Raw genomic sequence first — 18,169 nt, 5'->3', positions numbered from 1 at the left:
ACCTTAACTTACAATCACGGTCCGGGAACGTATCCCAGTCGTTGGTAGGGGACTGTCTGTACATACAAATATTGCGAGAAGATATGTAACTGATGAAGTTTACTCCTTGGGAATTGTGTATGTAGGAAGAATAATGCCACTGATGTCTGGAATAACAGCAACATATTTGGTGACACGGACAATTGTTCATCATCAGATCTAAAAGACAAAAGCATCAATATTTAAAATGTTATGACAAATAAAATTTTTACAGCAATGAGTGCATTGCTGTAGGGACCTTAAGGGAAAACAGTGAAATATTAATTGCTAAAATTCATACAGTTAACAGCAATATCACAAGTAGCAAAAACTAAGAACCTAATAAAAAAGGTATACTGTCCAAAGGTGAGCAAGTGTATTACATACCAGTTAGGCAAAGTGGTAAGAGTTATGAAATCTTTAACTTTTGGAATGATCACACGTTTGGTCATGGTCTGATTGCATTTTGACTATAAAGACTGAACATTGTATCATCATATTTCAGAATGTTCCTACAATATGAACCTATCATGGTGGCTATCTTTCTTGAAAACCTAAAAATTTCTGGGATTTATTTTTGGGCCTGGAAATGGAGTTTCATTTGACAACCTTGGAATATGTTATTACTGTAATTAGAGTATTTTCATGGTCTGATTTTTATTTGATTAGGTTTATGCCAAGTACAGTATACAATACTGACCCAATAAGTTGACCCCCCCCACCCACCATATAAAAATCAAGTACAATACCTGTACACTACTGTAATAGCCTTTCCAATAATTCTATTAAATTTATGATTATATTGATCTTATTGCTGAATAAGTGGAACTATTTATCCTGACAGTTGGTAGTGCTCCTTGTTGCTAGGCTGCAGTGTGGTATGACTTCGGCTATCTATTGACAACACTAATCCTTTCAGTGATTTAGTGATCAAAAAGGTTTTGCATTTCAGGATGCAATTGTTTTGCCAAATTTTAAAATATATATGCTCAGCCTGAAAGCTGGGAATGCTGTACAGAAGCCGTAGTTACTTCACTCATGAGCAGTTGCTTCAGTTTTATTAGGAATTCATTCGTCCTAACTTTGGGTGCTGCTCTCATATCTGGAATGGGTCTTCTGTCCAACTGTTAGATGGGGTGGAATCAAAGGTATTTTTTGTCTTTTTAACTCCACCTTTAGTTGATAATCTCTTTGCCCCAATGTTGCTTCACACTCTTTTACAGGTACTTTAAGAACATAAGAATGGAGGAAACTGCAGCGGGCCCATACTGGGCAGTCCCATTTGCACCCAACCCCTATTGCTCATATATCCATCCAACCTACAGTATGTTTGAAGCTATCCAGCATATTCGAGTTAATGATGATATTTGGTAACTTGTTCCACTCGTCCACTACTCTATTTCCAAACCAATGTTTACTATTTCGCGCCTAAATCTAAATTTGTCTAATTTAAAACCATTGTTACGAGTTCGCTGCTGGTTGTATAGTTTGAGTACCTTTGTTTAGCCCTGACATCCATTTATACACCTCTATCATATTGCCCCTCACTCTACGTCTCTCGAGGAAGTGCAAATTAAGATGCTTTAACCTGTTTCTGTACTCAAGGTTCCTAATGCCCGGGATTAGTCTTGTCATTCCCCTCTGATTTCTTTCCAAGGATTCTATATCCATTCTGTAATACGGTGACCAGAACTGAACTGCGTAATCCAAGTGTGGTCTCGCAAGCGCATAATGGTTTTGTTTCATAAACAGATTTATCGGGTGTAGGTAATAGACATTAGGAAATGAAAGACCCGTTATATCATATTAATTCTTGTAACAGCTGAAAAGGTGTATAGTACCTGGATTTTTTATGAAATTGTCCTGGAAAAGTCCAGTAATTTCAGTCTGCTGAATCTCCCTGAATATACGGTAATTGTTACTGAACAAAAATGCAGTAAATGCATGTCATTACCATATACTGTACTGCAGTAAAGCAAGGCAATTATACAAATCTCTCATCTGTACCCTTGCACACATGACCCAAATATCCATCAAGTAATCATACAAAATGCATAACCAACACAGATGATTGACTGCTCTGCTGTCTAATTACAGTATAAGCCATTGCTTGCATGATGTATAGTTGTAAACTTCGTTTTTAAAGGTAAAATATGGAGCCTGGACTAACTGCTGATATTCTTGGCCAGGGGAAATTTTCAATAAAGTTACTTAACACGAACATACAGTATTACTTAGGTTGTTGCTGGTGATTTATATATGCCCATATTTGGCATGATCTCGTTTCTCCAGTCGATGTCGCCGTTGATAAAGTCCCCTATACCTATGATAAGGCGGTAGCTAGGGTTGAGCATCGCTGCATTGTCTATTAAGGCTCTTAAGTTCCTTTGGTTGGGTAAGCTACAGTTTGGGGATCTGTAGATACACCCGACAATAAGTAAGTCTCCGAGATAAATAACCAGGGAATTTGAAGATATTGTGGGGGTATTGGATGTTTGGGTTCACACTCAGGATGGGATGGAGAAAGGAAGCTCACAATGTGCTCTCTGTAAACATGTTGTATTGGATGTATAATGCAGCTTGGTGCTGGGAAGGCAGCATGGTTACAAGCGTTGAGTAGAGAGAGCTGGTTGGTGAGGATGCTCAGAGGAGGACAGCTTGTGGGTCGCCATGCTCGCCGGCAGGAGCGAGGGCCGCCAGGCAGCGGCGGAGGAGGTGGTGTTGCTTGCTGCGGCTGTAGCTAGAAGAAGAGAGAACTAGTTGGTGAGGATGCTCAGAGGAGGACAGCTTGTGGGTCGCCATGCTCGCCGGTGGGAGCGAGAGCCGCCAGGCAGCGGCGGAGGAGGTGGTGTAGCTTGCTGCGGCTGTAGCTAGAAGAAGAGAGAGGTCATGAACATGAAATGCTAGTGACGGGGGAAGGAGGTTCAGGGGAAGAATAAAGGGGGGATTGAAGTGAATTTTAGGAGGAGAGAATAGGTGCAGTGGCTAAACACTGCTTACGTGAGGGAGTGTAAGTTGGAGGCAGCAGCAACTCGCCCGGACGCGGCCAGGAGGCGACAGGACAGTCAGGCTAACGTCAGGTGCGTGTTGGGTTGGGCCATGGATTCTCAGTGCTTGGTCGGCTAGATTGTGTGTGTTGTTTTCTTGTGTGGAGGAAATGTCTTGGTATTCTTCTTAGCATGATGTAGATTTTCTTCCAACTCTCCTCCTCGTCTTGCTCTCTTGAAGTGTCCATTCATTCGTGTTTGGGTCTTGTTGTTCGTCTTCCTCTTGTCTTAAGTCCTCATAGGTGTGGAAGAAGTCGGAGACGGTGAGGTTGACCACGTGGGCTTCAGCTCCATGGGCTTCGTGGTGTTCTTGATTCTGTGTGGCGGGTGTCTTTTCTTGTGTTTTCTTTTCTTGGTTTTTCTTTTCTGCTGGTTTTTTCTTGTCTTGGGAGCGTACAGCAAGGAGGGCCTCTTTGTAGCTCAGTTTCTTGTCGAGTCGCGCCTTGGCTATCCTGCATTCCTCCCATTTCAGGTAGGTCCGATCGGCGGAGGAGTGTGGGCCGCCACAGGCAGCGCATTTTTTTTACTGTGTTGGGGCAGACCGTGTAGCGGTGTCTGGGGCTGCCGCACAGGGAGCAGGTGTCCTCCTGCGCCTCACACTTGTTGACAGTGTGTCCGTAGTGCTGGCATTTGTAACAGCGTTTCGGTCTGCAGTAGGGCTTGACTGGAACAGTTACCCACGCCAGTTGAGCCTCCTTGGGTAAGGTTGTATGGTGTCCGATGAGGGCAGTGGTGTCGGACAGCTTCTTCACAACTTGGAGTTGCCCCTTGAGGAGCTCACTCAGCTCTGCTTGATCCACGTGGGCAATTTTGGCGTGGGAGATTACTCCCAGCTTCAGGTTGCCCCACTTGTAGGCAATCATTTTAAATGGAATGCCGTTGATGTCTGGGATCTCTGCGGGCTGTACGGGCATACCCTTCTCGGCGAAGGTAATCTTGATGTCACCATGGAGCTTCAGTCGTTCCACCTTGGTGACCCCCACAATCCCATTAGTTTCAAAGAACTTCTTGAGAACTCGGAGGTTTAATTTCTTGGGGCAGGTCGACGTATCCGCACCACGTTATCAAACACGCAACCGTTCATGGTGAGAGAGGGTTAGAGAGTGAGTGCGCTTGGATGGGTGAGTTCACCACGAGGTCAGGTCTTTTATAGCGGAGGTTGGCGTGGGTAGGTAGTTGACCCCCGCTCCGTGGGCGGTGCTGGTTGACCTAGACCACAAGGCACACACTGTGGATTTCACGGGATCGGCTACTCGGCGACAAACAGCGTTTGTAGGAGAGAAATCCACTACAATAGTCTCTTCCTTAAACACCTTCATTATAATTCTTCAATTAAAGCTTTTTAAGATTTAGACGAGGAGCAAAAATACCAGGGACATGTGTTTGAAACATGCATCTTCTTTTGCCAGTGGCCCCTTTCCTTAAACCGAAAAAGTCGAGAAGCGCAGCTCCTTGGCCAATGTTTCATTGTTTATCAGAATAATAATAATATAAAAAATCAAGCGAGAAAGAGGAAGGACACTAAGGTTGTGGCTTTGAGCAAGTGTTTATCTCCCATCATCAATGGCTGGAGAATGAATCGCTAGCTTTCACTCTAATGAACGCATCCTTATTGCTTGAGAGATCTATACAGGTCACTGGCCTTCTTCCCTCGGCATGGCCTTTAGCCTAAAGTCTTTAGATAAATGAGATAAAATAGTCTAGAGTATCTTAGTCTAGACGCTGCCAAAAGTATTGTACAAGACAAGCTTTACAATCTATCCAAGAGATGGCGGTGTTGTGGAGGCAGGTGTCTGGTGTTATAATACAGGTCCCCTTCCCTCCGTCTTCTTATATATTTTGGTGCTGGTGCAGCGATTAAGAACTTTCAAGTTTTTACTCAGATATTTCGTGTCTTGGGTAAGATGAGTGCACAAAAGTTCACGTTGTCTTTCTCGAGGAAGATAGAGAAGAAGTCGCTGCAGCCGTCAGTAATAAGGAGCGACGCGCTTCCTGAAGTGAAGGACACCACTGAGATTCTTCAGTCCATAGAGGAAAATGTCCTCAAAACGTTGGTATAATAATATTTCTGTCAATTTATACTCACAGATCTCACAGATGATGATCTGGAAGAGGCTCACGCCTGTGACTCCAGCTCAATAGCCTCTTCTCTACTCAGACGGTGGCTGTGTGTGGCGGATATTTGGTCCTTCCACTTTTAACTTGGGTATACTGTACTTTCGGCCATGGAGCGCCCCGAAGTTCAAAACTACTGAAAGATTTAGATCTCATTATTTGAGTCTTTTTAACCCCATTTATATTAGTTGGAAATGAATAGGTTAGTTTAGTTTAAGCTAAGCCTACTGGTGGTCCGGGGGCAGAGCCACCAGCTAGGGATTGGGTTAGGTTAGGGTAGACGACTAGTTTTCGTGTTTTCCCCCACCCAAAACCTCGATTTTCCAGGCTCTCTCATTATCGAGGGGGGGGCAAAAACTAGCAACTTCCGCCAAAAATGAAGGTCAGATTCATTTAAAACACACCAAAGTACACAGGAAAATCATATTGGTCAACCCCTAGGGACTCTTGTCCGAAAGTAAAAATTACCGAGAAGCCAGAAGGACCAAACAGTAAATTATACTGTCTATCCTTATTGATACCTCAATGTTTAAATTATGTGAACTGCATAATAATACCACCAGGCCCCAAGGGGTCATTTGCATTTGTCTATGGGGTTGGGAGGGCACTTGCCTCACAGAGACCAGGCCTGGCTTGATGAGAGGGGTACAGCCTTACCTGCAAACTGACAAAATTTTATCATATTAGATAAAAGCTTTCTTACCTCGTGAAACAGTAAGGGTGGAGCAGACAGCTAACACCAGAAGGAGTTGCTCGGTTTTGTTAATTTTTTCTACAGACGTTCTTTGGATGACTGTAAGTATTAAAAAAAAAAAAAAAATGCATAGATCCTAATAGAACCTGACCTAACCAACCAAAGAAACCTACCTAACCTTACCGGTATTATCATTTTGGTCATGCAGCGAATAGACTGGTTGACAGTCGTAGGTATTTTAAGAAACAGTTACTGGGAATGAAAATAATCTGATTTAAATGTATTTCCACGAAATAATTTCATAAAGTTGAGAAAAAAGCCTTCAAAATTGACCATATGGCGAGGCGCCTCAAATCGGCAACACGGTGGTTGTTACGTCACCAGTCAAAATGATTTGCTTAGCTGATCGGCGACTCACAACAATGTCTGGGCACCAAACTTCACTGCTTCAATACTTTTATCCTTGTTTAGGTTGGTGTTAAATCAGAGGTGTTTGTACTGCAGGCTGCATCAGCTTGAAATGGCAACAGTCTTACTTGTACAGCCTTTGATTCTAATGGTGTCTGCACCTGAATTGTAGCGCAGTACATTGGATGCAGTAAAGGTAAAGCAAAGAATATATGTGATATACAAGATTAGGTTCTGGAACCAAAACTAGAACCAAACTGAAGGAGTTAGGAAATGGTATGGTAAAACATTTGAAGAACAGTACAGTGGAGTCTGCATTTACGCAGTCAATTAAACCCGTGGAGTCCCGCGTAAAACGAGAAACGCGTAAATGAAATAATAGAACATATGAGATTAATTGAAATAGAGACTGGGCCGACCCCCAAACTCCACTTTTTCCGACACAATACCTACGTTGTAGTAAAAATAACATCTTAATTTTATGATGGTATGCACACACAATTAATATTTAAGAGAAATACAGTCGCCCGGTTAATGTCCATTCAAATAATGGACTCAGCTGCCCCCCTCCCCCCACGCTCGCTGGCTCTTCCCGCTCTGAGAAATGTTTGGGTGAAAACACTAGATTTTAAGGTATAGTAATAAATAATACCTCAGACTAAAGTTAGGATAATATAATTGACATTGCTGGATTCCTTGCAGGACAGGGAATATTTTGAATGTAAACGTCATATATTTTGCACAAAAGATAAAATGTTTGCTAATTTTCATCATTTTACATTACATCTAAAATTTGTATGTCTAATGCAAATGTTAATATGTTTATATTTAAAATGATCACCATCTTTTAAGGATTCCAGAAATGTAAATTATATATTTTATGAGCTAAAAACATATCTTCAGTAAATAAACAAATTATACTTCGCCCGCGTAAATGATGAAATTTACCGCGTAATTAAAACATTTCATTTTGGCAAGGTGCCTCGTAAATGACCAAACGCGTAAACAAAAACTGCGTAAATCCAGACTCAACTGTACCTGTATTACTAATCTGTAAAAGAATTTAATGAATTGACTTATGTACGTGGATTCCAATGTTCTTTGAAGCTGGCTCTGTAGAGTGGCTAGGATGACCATCTTCATCTTGATCCTGGAATGCAGCCATCACAGATGATTCATCTGCAAAATAATGTATCTATGACAATACACAAATGCAAAATAAAAATAAAATATATAATAGAAGAACATAAATAAAGTAAATTAATGAGAAAGAAATATGGTAAACTTAACGGTTAACAGAAAAAGGTTTAGAATAGGTTACTACATAATCTAATCAACACAGCAAATTATTGGAAGACAGTAACTGTACAAAACTCACAATTAATATGAGTATTTAGTTAATTTGGTACATATTGTATACACAACCCATATAACACTTACTCAGGTTATAAGCTTGCTTCTGGAAGAATTTTTTTTTCAAACACCAGAAGGAGTTGTTTGATTATATTTATTTTTTCCACATATGTTCTTTGGATGTTAATAAATAATATAAACAATGCAACAACTTTTTTTTAATTATAAATATTATTTTTTAAATTTTTCTCTATTTACGAACATAAATCACTTGTAGTGGGCAGGGCTTGAAGGATAAAGGAAATTGTGGGGTAAGACATGATGAAAAATGATCCTATGACACTAAAATAATGTGTCTACATGCTTTGTAGATGAAGAAATTAATAAATTACCTCTAGATATTTTGCCGAAAATTCTGCTGTGTCAGCTCATATTATCGTCTCTTTGTTAGTTTCCGTGCAACAATCGAGCTTGTGGAAAAATTTAACAACTCCTACTGGTGTTAGCCATCTGTTCCACTCTTACCGGAGAAATATTTGCATTTACAGTACCTGCTACAATATCTATTTTAACACCAGAATGAAGAAAACCACCAAACTTAACCTAACTTAAAATACTGTATATACTGTACTAGTTACCGGTATGTCTTATTTTTTTGTTTTAAAATACAATGAAATTCTTTTCTGCAAAATTAACTACAGGTATTCCTATAGTCTAAACATGGAGGTCATGGCAAGGTCATGTTTGACCATCTGCCTCTGCCCATTTCACTCATCAAAACCAATGTCTCAGAAAATGCATTTCTCCTGCATTTTTTTGGTATATTTCTCGTGGTAAGAAAACTTATACAGTATTGTACTCCTTCTTCTGTGAAAAAATTTCGTCAAATTGATGCTAAGGCCAGACACTTCCCTTCAAGTACCTGGTGCTGTATTACAATAGCTACCCAAAATTTTCCTAAAGTTGCTGTTCATCATAAGTTGGTTTTATCAGAGTATTATTCAATTAATATTGTAAAGTACTGTACTAAAATTGCTTCTTTCTTGCTTCTATACAACTGCAGATAAATGGAGGAATTGCAGATTTTATACCTGTTTCCGTCATTTTTCTTCTTGAAATTATTGTACGCCCATCCAATACCATTCTTGCACTTGATGAGTTTTTTCATACAAATGCTTCTAGTGACATTTCCATACAAATAATGATCTTACAATAATTTTTTGGGTCACTTAAAGAACACCAGCTTCTCTTCGGGTAATGATTATACTTCGCTGTACATCCTAATGCTACCTGGGGGAGGTTTAGTTAGATGCTAACCTAACTCTACCCCCTCAGGTAGCTTTAGGATGTTTGACCATGAGGTGAAATAAGTTTTGGGGGCCTAATCTTCATGAGAACATTAATTATAGTGGTTCATTTTCAGAGATGGGCCAACTGAGACAGAACTGGTCATACCAATGTTGGCAGTGGACCGAGCAGCCATCTTCCAAAAGTTGGCGGAGAAACTCAAGGAATCCAAAGAAAAAGAGAAAGAGAAGGATGGGGAAGCCATGAAGAAAACAGAGTTGGATGAGGATATGAACAAAGAAGAAATTAAACCCTTAACCCTGGATGAACAAGCTGCAGCTGCTGTGTTGGAAGGTTGGTAACAATACTGTGAACAGCACTGGTGATCTCAAGTGTTGAAAGGTTAATGCTGTATATGTACCTTTTTATTGTCAACTGCTCACATTGTTCCTCTTTTTAATATAATTTTTGTCACTCATCAGCTTACTAGCTGTTCTGGTGGTTGGTCTATAACAGTGGTTCCCAAATCAGGGTCACGGGGTGTCCTCTGTAGGGTCGTGAGGGGCCTTCAGACAATTTAGAAAATCAGAAAATTTAGAAAATATAGTACTTATCATGGTCATACAAATTTTTTATTAAAATTCAAGCTATATAATATATTAAATGCCTGAGGATCACGACACCGTATTGTTGGGAAATTTAGGGTCGCAGCCAAAAAGGTTGGGAACCACTGGGACTCTATAGTGTAAGTACAGGAGGAAACCGTGGACCGGGAAACCTGTGGTGTTTGGTAATGAGGGTCACACTGGATAATACCCTTCACACATGTGTCCGGACCGAGACTAACATATTGGTGAGAATTAATTGTGTTACTGCTGTTCCACAAACACCCCTACAGTCTAGCTAGAAGACCTGGAAGACACTGCAGGCTCATATGAAACATTTTTCTTTCACTCAATGTCTAACATTTCTGATGTCAATTTATTTTGCTGTTGTTGCTGTGTTGAGTCACTTTAAGGAGGTACCTGTTCTTGGTAAAGCGACTTATGCTGTACCTGTACAGTATATGTTTGTTGAGTTATTTTGTGATAGGTCACTGTCTAAATTTTTTGGTATCAAACTTTTTATCTTGTAATTATTCAGTTTATCTTATTCGTTCATTTTGTTGTTTCCAGATAGTAAGAGGTTGCTGGATGGCTGGAGTGAACGAGGTACAAAAGAAAACATAACCATATCTCTGGCTTCAAAGGAAAACGACATTGATACCCAAGTAGTTGATCTTGGTAAAGAATCCTCCCTTGATGATTATGATCAAGTAAGTTAAGAAGTGTTACAGCTTCATGTCTGTGTGCTGTATTTGGTCCAGTGTCTGGTAACCTTACATTAAGTGAGAAATAACTTGAAAGAATATAAGAAAAACTATTTTGAGTTTTGTGAAAATATTTTTAATTTGATTATGAGCTGAATTACTAAATTATATTGTTCAAACCATGTGTGTGTTAGTTCATGTGTTTGTTTATTTTCTATTTTAGGTTGATGTAGCAGTGTTCGGTGCAGCAGTTCTCAGAGGAATGGGCTGGAAGAAGTCTGAAGGTATTGGCCGAGGAAATAAAAAGTATGTATCTTATTTACAGTTTAATCTCAGATCTAAAAAAAAAAGGAACATACTGCAGCTTGATTTTGTTTGTACGTGTACTCCTGTGATAGTGTGTCATGTTCCTTGATAAGAGAATAAAGGAGTGTAACACCTTTTAGGATACCAACTCTTTTTGTATCTGTAAACATCTGTCAAGTTACTCTGTGATGTGGTCTTTGAGCTGTTAATGTAATGCTCATTACTGCATACCAGGTGTTAAAAGTCATTGTTGACTTCCTTCTCAGGAACCATTAATATGATTGATACAAATATTGTTAACAAAATTAATGATCATCGGAGAAATAAAACACCAACAACTACCGTACTATTACTATTACAGGTACTATCATTATTATTATTATTATTATTATTACTACAAGTAGTAGTGGAAGTACAGTAGTAGTACAGTAGTAGCTGCAATACAGTAAATTTAATTGTTTATTAGTTCAAGGGATGTTCTGTAGCACCATGTGGGACCAGTAGGCCAATCAAAATTTGGTATTATTCACCTTAATTGTCTGATATTTGCAGAACCTAGCACATACGAAATTATGGATGATGATTTGAATTTATACTTATTTGAGTGTATGCCAGGATTTGTCCATAGGTGAATAACACAAGGCATATGTGAGCTTGTACGAATAACATTAAGGAAGCTAATGATGCTGTATGGAATTTAAGATGTAGCCTTACATCACATTCTTAGAAAATAAGTAAATGCTTTAAGGTGCTCTGTTGATGAATGAAGAAGAGTATAAACAGAATGGTCAGGAGACTGTATGGGCCAGCCTGTAGGAGTGGGTGGAAGATAACTTGTTGGATATACTGTAGATGGTAAAGTAGTAACGTACATAGGCAGATAATACCTCATTTGGTGATACTGTACAGGTAACTGACTTGTGAGAAGGAGCCACTTTAGGATAAATTTCCATAGAAAAAACTTTCTCTTACCTCTAGAATACCCCTAAAAAATGGAAGGAATTAGCTTTCCTATTTTTGTTTTTAATATTTTTATCCTTAACTTGAATCTACATTGAATCATTAGCTCTATATGCCGCCATTATCAACTGTTTTTAACACTTCCGTTCCATACAAACAAAGAACTTCCAGCAACTTTTGAACATTTTTGTATTGATTATAATAAAATCTCTTTTAGGTTAATAATATACCAACAAATAACAAGGCTTTACAAAAATATTCATATTATAATTAGGCAGTTTTGTCCTGGGCAGCATTTCGTACCTGAACAGCATCTCTTCATACCCACAAACGTTTTCCAGTGCCCAGTGATAAAACCAACCAAACCTACCTGTTTTAGAATGGGAGTGCATTATTTTAGGTTACCCTGTTGATTAATTTGGGTAGGCTAAGGTGTTATTTTGCTAAAAGTTCATATGGAAAATTTGCTGAGATGCTTTTGGTTGCTTATGGTTTGGTCACTCTCTGGTAGTCATGTTAACAGTTTAGTCGTAATTATGCTGTCCACATATAGATGGACTGTATTTTTTCCGAACAGAAGCTGAAGAAAAACAAAAGTAGGAAAGTTGAATTTACTCTGAACTTTTGGGGGGATATTCTAGTCGTAAGAAAAGTTTTTTCCTGTTGATTTTTTCTACAAAAGTTGTTCTTTTTCAAGACTCAAGCATCTGCAGTAGAGTATTACCCCTCAATTTTAATCTATTTTGGGTTTCATGTGATAAATAAATGAAAATTCCTATTACCTTAACAATACCTGAATAGAGTACTGTACTGTACTGTGTGATATTATATTATATAGAGGATAGATCTGATAAAATAATTACCTGTACTTTAATTAGAAATATAATACTGTAACAAAAGGTAACGGAAAAAATTACTACTGGTTCATTTTACTTTACAGAGTAGTAGAAATCATAACTCCATCGTCGAAAACTTTTGGGTTGGCAGGAAAGAACATGGAAGGTCAAGCAGGGAGTACTGAGGGCAATGGAGGTGCACAGGAAGAGGAGCAAACTATCACTAAAGGATCACATGTGTTTATTCATAGCGGTCGACAACGAGGAACATATGGTGTGGTAAGGTCTCTGTTATCCTCAGAGGTGTTATTATGATACAGTATATAAAGTACTGGCAGGTTACAATACAGTACAGTAGTGGGATGCCTTTGGAATATGCCAGCCGATGTGAATGATTGATAGAGGATCAGAGAGAAATCCATTGTTCTTTATTCTGGCCATCCAGCACCAAAAGATTTGTAGGACTATAAAAAAAGAAATTCTCAGTTGATCATATAAAGATTAGCCCCCTGCTTATTTCACCTGATAATTAAACACCTTAATGCTACCTGAGGACTTAGATTAGGTTAAATTAGCTTAATATAATGATCTGTCTCAGGTGTAATTTCATTTACATTCATTAAATTCCTGTAGTTTTTATGCAGTATTGAGAATCTAGTAAGAGGAATTACAATACTGTACAGTTATAGGGTAATTTAAATATCCTGTAATACCCAGCACTGTGTAATAAGATGTGTAATTACCAGATTTTATTGTGTGTTAATTAGAACATGATCAACCCTGGTAGAAGTATTTTGTTTTCTAATCAACCAAAGTTCAGGCTCTGGAGAATGTTAGTGATGTTCAGAGTCTGCAAAATTATTAGTGATATACAAATTCTTGCTTCTTGAGTCACCACTGTTACATTAGTCTCAACCAATTTTGCCAAGAATTTGATTCGAAGAGTTGATGGTTTAGAAAATTTACTTGATTTTGTAACAGATTAATGATGACCAACGAAATTAATAAATCTTATAAGCTGTACAAGATGAAAGTTCAGTGGAGACCTCTAGCAGCTATGAGTTTAGTTATAATTTTTACACTTAGATGGTGCTCTTTCCTCCCACCCAACAGAGCCGTTGATAGAGAGAGAGTTCGGCCAACCGGGCACCATATTGTTATTCAGCAGGTGGGAAGTCTCCTCGAGCTGTCTCCCACATAATTTATAAATATGCTTCCCCAATTTTAAACATGTATGACAATTTTACTGAATAAACATCATCATCCTCTACAGTACGAGCGCAAACGTCTTCATCAGCTTAGTAACAACATGGCGCCCGCATGTCAACAAGTTGACTGAACTCTCTCTCTCTACAGCTCTGACACCCAATATGGGAGGAGAAGAGGATAGACAGGCAGTTCTGACAGCCCAAAAACTTATATTGAATAGTAATTTTTAACATTTAGGATTTACTATTGAATAATATTGAGAGGGTTTACTGTATTACCTGTACTGAAAATTCACTATTCATTGTTTTGCTCAAAATTATATTCATGTTTAGATAATATAATTTAATTTGTCTATGCCTTCATATATTTGACATTGTGTAAACTTGCAGGTAGAATCATTGGATGAAGACCATCTCATAGTAAAAGCAGCTGTGACCCAGAACATGATACGAGAAGTGGAACTAAATGTCAGAGTTGTTTCACAGAAGGAGTTCAAAGATTCATCGCGGGTTATTAACAAAGATATGTATGACAAATTTAAGGTAATATTTGATGGTTGTTGGAATTTTGTGTACTTGATAAATGATTCATTATATTTAATGCATGATGGTATAAATTATATCTCAAGCTAGGGTTAAGCTAGGTGGATGTCTTAGAGCAGTGTTTTTCAAACGTTTTTTACTGCGACCCACAGCCAGAACAACAATTTGAATTGCGACCCATTAACCCTAAGTGTAATGATATGAAATGAGCTTCGGTTAGATTACGGGAGAAAAAACTACGATTACGAGTTTTTCTGCGCAAAACGGATGACATGAGAGGTAAAGAAAGAATCAGGAAATGCTCTCCTTGCAGTCGCTTCCTAGACTGTGGAGTGTACATTACAATAACCAAGCCTAAATTATGGTGCATTTATTTTTATTTTCTTATTTATTTTCGCGACCCATTTTATTTATTTTTTCTTATTTATTTTCGCGACCCATTTTTATTTTGCGACCCAATTTATTTATTTCCCGACCCACTGAAGGGTCGGGACCCATAGTTTGAAAACCCCTGTCTTAGAGGGTTATTATAGAAAGGCAGTACCATAGCAGAACACATTTCATAAGGTACAGTATCTGGAAAAATGGTTGACATGCGATTCTCTTGAATGTGGTCACTGTGTAATGGGATATGACTTATAAAGAGTTTGACAAAATATTAATCATAAGATGCAAAAATCTATTTAAATTCTAATGAGACTTAATGAACTTGTTGTGCTCTCCTTAATTGGGGATAATAGAAGATGGATAGGTAGGCATTTTGGTGTGTTTGGTAGTTGGAGAGCATTTGAATCATCCCTGGTCGCTTGAGTCCTTGTTGTGGGTGGAAACAACCCAGCTGGTAGAGAAAGATTAACAGTTGATATGTATATTACCTGTATTTCCTCCCTGCCCAAGATTTAAAACAAATTCCTTTTACCAGTAAGAGTTAGCACAGTGTAAATAAATTATTTGTGTTTCACTATTATGATAACCTAGTTGATATTCTGGGTTCCTCACAAATTGTTCAATGAAGATGTTTGAGGAGATTCTGGCTTACGGTACTGTACTTTTCCTGAATGAGACGCATGATTTAAAGAACATAACTTTATTAGTATAGTGTTAAATCAGAAATGTCTTTCAGGAGGAAGAAGGAAGAAAAAAAGAAATGCAGAGGAAACCAATGAAAGGTTCTGACCAAGACAGTGTTGGTGAGGAAAGGAAGAAAACATTAAAGAAAGAGGTGAAATCAGAAGACACAGTTTTAAATGTTAAAGATGATAAGAAAATAAAGAAAGCAGAACATAAAAAAGAATTAAGAGATGTAGAAAAGATGGCTGGTCACAGTACTAAGGATGCATACAGTAGACACAAAAATGAAGACACTTACAGTAAAAGCAGAAACGAGTACTCCAGCAGGGGCCAAGAAATAAAAGGATCGAAGAAACAACATGAACACACTGAAGCCTCAAGAGAAGTTATTTCTGATACTTGTGGTGAGAAATATAAACCCAAATATAGTGAAAAATATGGAGATAATGAAAAATTTGAACATAAGAAAAATGACAGACCTAAGGGTGAATTATCAAAGCACAAGTACAGTGGCCAGTCTCAGAGCTCGTACTCAAGCTACAAATCAAGTGTCAAAAGAGGATGCGATGAAGAGGATAACAGACAAGGATTTAAAAAGGTTCAGAAGCCACAAGACAAGATGCCAGCGATTCCATGGGTGCGAGAAAATCTACGAGTTCGCTTGATCAGTAAAAGTTACAAAGGAGGAAAATACCACAAAGAAAAGGTATGTTCCTTGTACAGTATACAGTTGAATAGTTTGTTTTGACTCATTCTGAAGGCTTGTGAGTCATGGAAAGTGGCTTGTAGTACTGTACAGTAAGTTCTCTTATAATGCATGTTTTCATAGCACGATTTGGGTATAACGCGGTGAATGTATTAGGGCAAACATTATCCATAATGTGGATGTGATTTGGATATAACATGATTAAGTAAACGGAACTATGTCACTCAAGTAAGAATAAGTGGTTATGCGGTCACCTTGGCGTAGCATCACACAGGGTGGGATTCACCACCCTCGCAGTCTTTCTTTATATTCCATACACATCAAACGTGTTATCGCAGACTGTAGTTTATCGTAGTACAGTGCTGTACTGTATTCATTTTATTGCTTTAATTACAATACATGGCAAGGGTGTGAAGTGTTATGGCAATGGTGGTAGTGGAAGTGAAATAAAGTGACGAAATCTCTTATTGTACTCTCGAACAAAACTAGATGTGATAAAGCAGTATGAACCCTCACTTTCATCGTCAGACTGACTCCACCTCCTCCATCATTTGTCTCAAACAACCATCTCCTCTTTTTTATGGTGAACATTTTTATAAGTTTATTTACATTTCTTATGGTTAAAAGTGTTTTGATTTAAATATATTTTACTATTCAAAGTATGTAAGGAAGTTACTCTACAACTTATTATTTCATCATTTTCATTCTGCACCTTCCTTCACGGCTCTGTTTTCTATCAATTAGCAACCTAGACTAACACATTGTTAAAAGCAAAAAAATCAAAATAAAAGAAATGATTATCATAAGGTCAAAAACATAGAGAATACAAATTTCTTAGGTTCACAGGAGTAAGTGTGCAGATTGTGGTAGAGGCAGGCAGAGTGGAGCGGTGAGTGGGTGTGGGGCTGGGATTTTATGCACTGGCATATATATATATATATATATATATATATATATATATATATATATATATATATATATATATATATATATATATATATATATATATATATATATATATATATATATATATATATATATATATATATATATATATATATATATATATATATATATATATATATATATATATATATATATATAATTTTCATCCTTTTTTTCCTTTGCTACATACATAACTACACAATCATTTATACAGAATGTAGAAAAAAATTATTATCATAAGGTCAAAACCATTAACGGAATAAACATTTCTTACGTGCGCAGTAGTTAGCCCACGGGTTCTGGGAGGAGGGAGTAGTGTTGGAGATCTCAGCCACTCTTGTTCTCCTGCGCATAGTGAAACTGTTGCCTAGTGGTGTTCCTGCCTATCAGTCTGGTCACCATCAATGTTACATTTATGCTTGAAGGCAAAGTGGATGGTTTTGTGCTTTTTAATGCTTGTTCCAAGTTATTTACCCCAACATCGTGCCTCCAGAACATGCACTGAGTGACGATACTTAGCATCAAGAAAACAAGAAAAATTATTAGTTTGGGTACAGAATTGGAAGTTGTGTGGTGGTTTGTCTTGGTTAAAAATAGTCCCCAGAACTTATGAAAAAATTGGTCTGTTGATCATAAAGTATTTCATTTACAGAAGCACTTCCAAAGAACACATCTATGGTGAAAGGTGAGGACCCCTGCATTGATAACCCTCAGCTGGTTATTGCCAGAATATGGAAATAGCCACCTATTTAAATCATGTTGTAGGAGACTAATTAATTATTTTTTATAATTCTCCATAGGTTATTGTTATAATATTGAGATGATCCACTTTGGTCAAACTATCCAGAAGTATTGTAGGAAACTAAGTAATTAAACCTTAATATTCACCTCAGGTTATTGTGCAGAGTGTGGAGACTGCAGAGAGTTGTGAATGCCTGACAGAGGAAGGGGTGATTTTGAGGGAAGTCCATCCTGAATGGCTAGAAACTGTCATACCTAAGATCCCACCCCAGATTGTTATGGTTGTCAGAGGCCAACACAAAGGACAGGTAATGTGTGTCTTCTGACATTTTGGTTTTAATTTAAATGGAGGGGAAAAGAAAAAGATCATATGAAGAGTAACGCCCCCAGTTAATTTCACATGATTATTAAACACCTTAATGCTAGATGTTGACGTTAAATTGACTGGGGATTGAGTTGACTGCAGTTGAGTTAACGGGTTGAGTTGACAGGGAGTGGGTTGACCAGAGGTTGAATTGACATGGAACCATACATACCGGACATACATGCACAAAACTTGAACATTTATAGAGAACATACAGTATACACTTTTTACTGTATACAGTATACATAAAATGAGAGT

General features: G+C 37.9%; 1 protein-coding gene across 3 annotated transcripts in view; it reads left to right on the top strand.

Moving 5' to 3' along the window:
* Positions 1 to 4,839: 4,839 nt before the first annotated feature.
* Positions 4,840 to 18,169, top strand: part of LOC121860957 (G-patch domain and KOW motifs-containing protein-like) — a 23,673-nt gene continuing 10,343 nt past the window's right edge. Inside the window, exons 1-8 of one of the 3 annotated variants that reach the window (XM_042358367.1) lie at positions 4,842 to 5,115; positions 9,059 to 9,276; positions 10,098 to 10,237; positions 10,455 to 10,537; positions 12,438 to 12,612; positions 13,932 to 14,084; positions 15,208 to 15,861; positions 17,700 to 17,855. In XM_042358367.1, the coding sequence (XP_042214301.1) occupies positions 4,970 to 5,115; positions 9,059 to 9,276; positions 10,098 to 10,237; positions 10,455 to 10,537; positions 12,438 to 12,612; positions 13,932 to 14,084; positions 15,208 to 15,861; positions 17,700 to 17,855 (1,725 nt within the window). In that variant the 5' untranslated portion in view covers positions 4,842 to 4,969. Of the gene's footprint in view, positions 5,116 to 9,058; positions 9,277 to 10,097; positions 10,238 to 10,454; positions 10,538 to 12,437; positions 12,613 to 13,931; positions 14,085 to 15,207; positions 15,862 to 17,699; positions 17,856 to 18,169 lie in introns of all 3 variants that reach the window. The other 2 variants (XM_042358369.1, XM_042358368.1) reach the window with 2 other exon arrangements.

This window comes from Homarus americanus, unplaced genomic scaffold (genome assembly GCF_018991925.1).
Source record: "Homarus americanus isolate GMGI-L3 unplaced genomic scaffold, GMGI_Hamer_2.0 scaffold52806, whole genome shotgun sequence".
NCBI classification, from domain to species: Eukaryota; Metazoa; Arthropoda; class Malacostraca; order Decapoda; family Nephropidae; genus Homarus; species Homarus americanus.
The sequence above is the reverse complement of the archived record's forward strand: the minus strand, read 5'-3'. Positions and strand labels throughout refer to the sequence as shown.